Raw genomic sequence first — 6,619 nt, 5'->3', positions numbered from 1 at the left:
AATTTCCCCGAGTATAGATTTGGGCGTTTTTCAAATGTTTCTCTATGAGAAGTTATACTAAGTGGGGCTATTGGTTTCACTGAGAGGCTGGGCTGAACTTTGGGAGACTTTTGCTAAAAACATACAGAAACCAAAAGAAATTCATTGACAAACAGGCAGCAAAAGACAAAGCTGAAGATGAGATTATATTTTCCACCCACAATCTCTTCCCCTAGTCCCTCTACTCGACACCCTTCACTCCCTCCACCTCGGCCTTCCCTCAGACATAGGTCACAGCTATGCATGCTGCCAAAGTACAACATGCTACTCTACCAGGTGTTACTTTCAAATAATAAATGTGGGAGTTTTAGCCTTGGTAGGGGAGTCAATCTGGTGGAAAGGTCACAGACACTTTTTTCCTGACTACAATTTTGCTGTGGATTAGAGAAAACACTGTAATTTGTGCAACTTCAAAGATGCCCAACACTGTAATTATGCAGAGCTATTTTTGTTCCATATAAGCACAGACCAAAGAATTACGCACAACTTACTTCCCACACTGCACATCAAAATCTGCTAAAGAACATTGTTAAAAGGTTGCAACATCCAGTACTTAAAGCTAGGATATGGCAGAATTAACCTGGCCTGTGGAATTTACATTCAGTCCTCTGGCATAGTGTATGTTAGGACATGCTGTTCAGCTACACAGTATTTTTCTCCACAGGACCCTGCCTCATTCAGGGTGGATGACACTATTTATTGAGCTGCTATTCAAGGCTGTGTTCTTGCCTCATTGTTTAACATGTCGCCTCAGGCCCGAATTACTGTACACTACTCAAATCTCTCTGCAGAGGGAAAAGCCTATGAGGAAATTAATTGTTTCGTGGTGCTCCACTCCACAGTAACCAAGTGCTTCATGAACAGTAATGCAGGCCCCCTCTACACATTAGACTTAAGGCATAATTAACCAGGTAATCATGCCTTAAGTTGTGACCCGATTACACATTCAACCAATTAATGGTGTGATAAAATAAGTAATAAGCTACAAAGTTATTCCACAAAAAATGTGTAATAACTTTGTAGCTTGTTCTAATTACACCATTAATCAAATGTGGGCAAGGGCTCCCCCTGTGGCTGGGAGCCCCATTAACAGAGGGGCTCCCAGCCCCAGGGAAACACTACTCACTGCCAGCCTCACAGCTGACAAGGCTTGTAGTGGCAGTGCTGTCAGCTGTAGGGCTTACAGTAGGGAGAACACTGCCTCCTGTGTGAGCCTCCTTGGCTGCAGGGCTCACAGTGAGAAGAGCCCCGCCACTGCTGGGAGCCACCTGAGTTGTGGGCCTCACAGCAGCGACAGCATGCCCTGTGCTGCCCTGCTGAGAGCCCTGACAACTGCAGGACTCAGCCACAGGAGCTGGCATAAGGGGGGCCTGGGATCCTGATCCCAGGCTCCCCCATGCACCAGCAATGAAGTGGAACGGGCTCTAATGCATGATCCCACAATTGTACCTTCTGCCATGTACATGTAGCATGGCAGGTGTCACTGTGTGGACTGCATATTAGATCCTATCATGCCTTTACCTGTGTGTGTAGAGGGGCCCACAGAGACATGCAGTCCTGATGAGCTTAGGGGGGCAGAAGCAGTCACTGATCACAGCCAGATATTTTAATACATTTGTGGAAAAGTACTACTGACCCGTATGTAGACACCGCTCCCAGCGGTAGGCCAGGTTCTCCTGCCCCTTAATTTGTCCTTTATTGCTCTTCTGTGTCTAACAGGGGAGGTATTTGCTACTTTTTGGTCTGGCAGCTCTGTGAAAGATAATGGGACTATAAATGAACAACACACCGACTGAGAATCATGTGTATTCATGGGGCATCTGCTGGGCACAGAGAGCAAGTTACAAGGCATAGTTAGATCTAGGGCAAAAAAACTTCACTTCAAATGTCCTTTTGTGAGGAAATGTGCATGCACACACACACACCCTTAACTTAAAACAGTCTCTCTGAGAACCTGCTTCAATCATGACTCAGATGGCACAAGGGACCCAGGATATTGCTAGCAAAGGAAAAGGAATTTTGTAGACAGCCTCTGCCACTTCACTCCTCCAGGGCCATGAAGGTACCTGCTCTTCTCCAGCCTGGAACTACTCACCTGCATATCTGGGCTGGAGATAGAAGAGTCGGGTGAATGAGAGTCTCTGCATCTCCCCTGGGGACAGGATATCATACCTGCAGCAAGACCAAGAACCAGAATTACCACCAATCAGCAGTGGAGAACCATGAGAGCACCTCTTCAGAGAAGCAGACTCAGTTATCTCCCCTCCTCCACTGAGCCCCCTGTATAAGGCACCAGCCCCTCCCCAGCATAGCATTCAGAGCTACTAGGCCCAGAACTCAGGAATGGCTCTGCAGCCCCAGGGATGTTAGATCACCTTGGAGGTAACTGAACACACAAGGGACTATCCACCTTTAACATAACAGCAGGGGATGCAAGTCCTGACCCACAATGCTGAGCTGACATCTTTATTCCCCAGTACTGTTCCCCACTCCTTTGCCTCAATGGAGGCAGAGAAAATGCCACTTGTGAACCAAGTGTGTGTGGGGGGTTCAGGACTCATCCACACCATCACCAAGACCTACACAAATCCACTTGTAAATAATGTAGCAGCCTTACCAGTTCCAATCCACCTGCTGGTCCAGACCTCCTGTCCTTGCCAGCAAGTCAGACTGTAGAGGCACAAAAGGAGAGAGCACAAAACAGTCCTGAACATATCTCCCTTCCTCCCTGCTGCTCTCCTCTTCCCACTGCCAGCCCCTGCTTTCCTTGGCTAAAGTCACCTCCCTCAGGCTACGATCCCTATCTATCACTTTCACCCTGTAACACCCATCTTTCGCGTCCAGGTCACCCCTGTCCTTGACACATCTCCACCTCCTCAGCTGCACTCTCCAGCAGTGTGCTTAATCTGCTGATTTCTAAGGGAGCGTTCTGTCCTGATAAGGGACAGCATCTCTGCTCATTGGGACCTGTATATCCTTGTATAGTGCCGCCAGGCTTGGATACACAAAACACCACAGCGTCCCCACAGTCAGACTGAGATGGAGCAACTCTGCTAGGCTCCAGTCAGCTACCTTAATGACTCACCAGCCCAGCCAGCTCCAGGAACCTCAGGATTCTCTCATCATCTGCAGACCCTAGAGGACAAAGACTGTTACCACTACATCCAGAGTAGCAGGAGCAACACCATGCCTAAAGTCATAGCTCTAAAGAGGGGCCACAGGGCAGGGGGGGAGGGAGAGGAGCATTTGCTACTTCCCCTACTTTCATTTTTAATGGAGTCTCTCTAAAAGTTTAACTCCTACATGCCTAAGCCAGTTCTGAGGTTCACATCTCAGGTTGAGCTCCAATTAGAGCATAACGTGAAGGGAAGAATTAAAGGAATAGAGGTGAACGGAAAACCAGATCACTTGTTAGATACTTCAGTGAATTCTACTCACCCGAAAGCGGATAAATCTCCTTCAAAGGATAAATCACCTGGTTAAATAAACCAAAGACACCCCACATCAGAGGAAGCTGGATGTGGGGATTCATTCCAACCACACACGCAGCCTCTAACACCTAGGGAGAGCCAGGAATGAGGGAAGCAGTCACACCTGAACACTCCCCTACAGGCCTTTAAGCAGCATATAGGTCCCTGACATCAGAGCTGCCTGACCTGGCCTGTCCCAAGCCTGAGGACTGCAAGAGTCACCAGTGCTTGTGTGTGGCTGGATGTCAAATAGGCTGAAAGAGCCCAGCCCCTCCTGTGACAGACAGGCACAGGCAGGGACTCACCTGCTCCCTCAGGGTTCCATCAGTGAAGAAAGGCCTCTGCGGCAGGAACACCACCCCATGGGGGCCAAAGCATGTCAACATGGAGACACTCCCTGCACAAATCCAGGAGACAGAGTCTTGTCAATACCAAGTACAAGCCCAAATCTCCATCCCCTCACTTCCTCCCCATCCCCATCTTCAGTGCACAGGCCTGCAATAGCAGGACACAGGCACCAGGCAGAGACCAGGCTTCTGGGGAGCAGAGGTCTGATCTGCAACACAATGCACTAAAATGAGAAGGTCAGAGCACAGCAAAAGAAGAGAAGACAGAGCAAATGCAGCCCTGACAGCACTCACACTCATGTGCACTGCTTGTCCCAGAACTACAAGGCTTGAGCTTCACTCCCGACTTACCTAGGACAGCCCCAGCTTGTGTGTCCAGGGCAATGCTTTGGAGAGTCACAGCCCTTACCCTGAGTGCTTTCCCAAAGGCCACTAAGGACCCTGAGGAAAGACGTCTTCCCTGTGCCAGTGTTCCCCACGATCAGCAGGTTGTTCCCTTGCGAGATCTTTAAGTTGAGGTCTTTGATGAGCAGCTTGCCTGAGGATGGGACTGCAAGCGTAACCCTCTCCAGGAGGAAAGCTGTATCCTCTGGCACCATCTCCTCTTCAGATCTGCTGCTGCCCAGCCACCGAGACCGAGGGAAGAGAGAAGAGTTCAGGGTAAGTGGCAGTTGCTTTCCCACTGCCTTCCCCAACACCATAACCAGGAGCCTGAAAATCCTGGTGACTGGTACCTTATGAACACCTCCAAAAGAGACTTGACTTGCAAGGCTAAAGAGAACCAGTTGCAGTAGTATGCTGCCCCACAGAACAACAGACTAACTTGTGACCCAGGACAGAACCATGGCACTGACCCACAACATGCAGCAGGGGTTCTGGCTCCAAGAACCGCCTAAGCCAGCCCACAAGATCCCTGGGAACCCTACACTCAGCTGGAGGGGGAATAAAATCCTGCTAGAATAAACCCTTTAGCACCAGAATGTGATCTCCAGCTCCTCTTTTTGAAAGTTCCTTGCCATGGCAGCTGCCAACTGGAAGGCAACAGTGAGAAGGTTGACCACTTGGGGTATATCTACATTGGCTCCCTGCTGAGCCTCATCACACCTGCTCAGCTGGCAACAAAGCCCACATATATGAAACAGTGTAGATCATAGAGTTGCTTTGAGCACTGCTTAGGTCTCCACTCTTTCAAAAACTGGGTTTGCCCCCCCATCCACCACCCAAATGGAAAAAACACATGCAAAAGAATACTGTATAAACAGCCCATATCGGTCAATATGTTAAGGAAGCAGTGGAAGCCCTATTGCAAGAGACCTTGAAATGCAACAAAAAACAGGGAGCACATTGTGAGGGACAAACCTCACCAATGGGGACAGGAAGGGATCAGCCTTTACAGCAGTGTCCTCAGCTCCCAGTCAGGGTCAGGCACCCACTATGCAAAGCACTGCATAAACACAAGACCTAGTCCAGACCCCAGGGACCTTACAGACTGGTCTGTAAACAGAACACAGCAAGAGGAAATCAACAATGGGAGGTGGACAGGAGCAGAGGTGATGACCATAGGAATGTAAGCACCAGCTGGCCACAGCCTGGTGACGTGGGGCCTCTGCAAGACACACTAGGAAATCTGGTTGTCACACCAGATGACAAGGCTAACCTATTTAACAATTTCTTTGCCTCCATTTTCCTGAGCAGGGACCGGGTCACCCCCCACACCGGGACCTCCATAGGCCCCAGGGGAGGCACACCCAGACCTAGGGTCAGCGAGTACCTAGTCAGGGAACTTCTGGAGGGACTGGACATATTTAAATCAGCTGGTCCTGACGATCTCCACCTCAGTGCTGAGGGAATTAGCAGAGGTCATTGTGGGACCCCTGGCACGGCTTTTTGAGCACTCGTGGTGCTCTGGCGTGGTGCCAGAGGACTGGAAAAGGTCCAATGTGGTTCCCATTTTCAAAAAAAGGGAGGAAGGAGGACCCAGGAAACTATAGGCCAGTTAGTCTTAACTCGATCCTGGGTAAGCTTTTTGAGAGAATTATCCTGGCACATGTCCGCGAGGGGCCAGCAGGGAACATTATGCTTAGGGGCAACCAACATGGGTTCATTAAAGACAGGTCCTGTCATACCAACCTGGTGGCCTTCTATGACCAGGTCACAAAATCCTTAGATGCAGGGGTAGCAGTGGACGTAGTCTTTCTGGACTTTAGGAACGCCTTCGACACCGTCTCTCACCCCATTCTCATTAAAAAACTAGGGGACTGTGGTGTTGACACCTATACAGTCAACTGGGTCACTAACTGGCTGGAGGGCCGCACCCAGAGTGGTGGTGGTGGACGGGTCATTTTCGACCTGCAGGGATGTGGGCAGTGGGGTTCCCCAGGGCTCGGTCCTCGGGCCTGTGCTGTTCAACATTTTCATCAGCAACTTGGACGAGGGGGTAAAAAGCACCCTGTTCAAATTCACAAATGACACTAAGATGTGGGGGGATGTGGGCACGCTAGAAGGGAGGAATAGGCTGCAATCGGACCTAGACAGTTTACAGGGGTGGGCAGATGAGAACAGGATGGGTTTCAACACTGACAAGTGCAGGGTACTGCACCTGGGGGGGAAGAACCAGCAACATACCTACAGGCTGGGGAACTCCCTTCTTGTCAGTGCAGAGGCAGAAAAGGATCTTGGAGTCATTATTGATACCAAAATGAACATGGGCTGACAGTGTGGGGACGCGGTCAGGAAGGCCAACCACACCTTGTCATGCATCCA

At 49.9% G+C, this 6,619-nt stretch overlaps 1 protein-coding gene across 18 annotated transcripts in view; it reads right to left on the bottom strand.

The window, feature by feature from the left end:
* Positions 1 to 6,619, bottom strand: part of ABCD4 (ATP binding cassette subfamily D member 4) — a 30,585-nt gene that overhangs the window by 2,319 nt on the left and 21,647 nt on the right. For 11 of the 18 annotated variants that reach the window (XM_025201133.1, XM_014519170.2, XM_025201134.1 and 8 more), the window contains 6 exons: positions 4,266 to 4,474; positions 3,815 to 3,906; positions 3,478 to 3,514; positions 3,125 to 3,174; positions 2,657 to 2,709; positions 2,135 to 2,211 (listed from right to left, as the gene is read on the bottom strand). In XM_025201133.1, the coding sequence (XP_025056918.1) occupies positions 2,135 to 2,211; positions 2,657 to 2,709; positions 3,125 to 3,174; positions 3,478 to 3,514; positions 3,815 to 3,906; positions 4,266 to 4,474 (518 nt within the window). Of the gene's footprint in view, positions 1 to 1,675; positions 1,792 to 2,134; positions 2,212 to 2,656; positions 2,710 to 3,111; positions 3,175 to 3,477; positions 3,515 to 3,814; positions 4,475 to 6,619 lie in introns of those variants that run through there. The other 7 variants (XM_014519173.2, XM_025201144.1, XM_025201172.1 and 4 more) reach the window with 5 other exon arrangements.

The sequence above is a fragment of the Alligator sinensis genome, unplaced genomic scaffold (assembly GCF_000455745.1).
Source record: "Alligator sinensis unplaced genomic scaffold, ASM45574v1 scaffold280_1, whole genome shotgun sequence".
In the NCBI taxonomy this organism is placed as follows: Eukaryota; Metazoa; Chordata; order Crocodylia; family Alligatoridae; genus Alligator; species Alligator sinensis.
The sequence above is the reverse complement of the archived record's forward strand: the minus strand, read 5'-3'. Positions and strand labels throughout refer to the sequence as shown.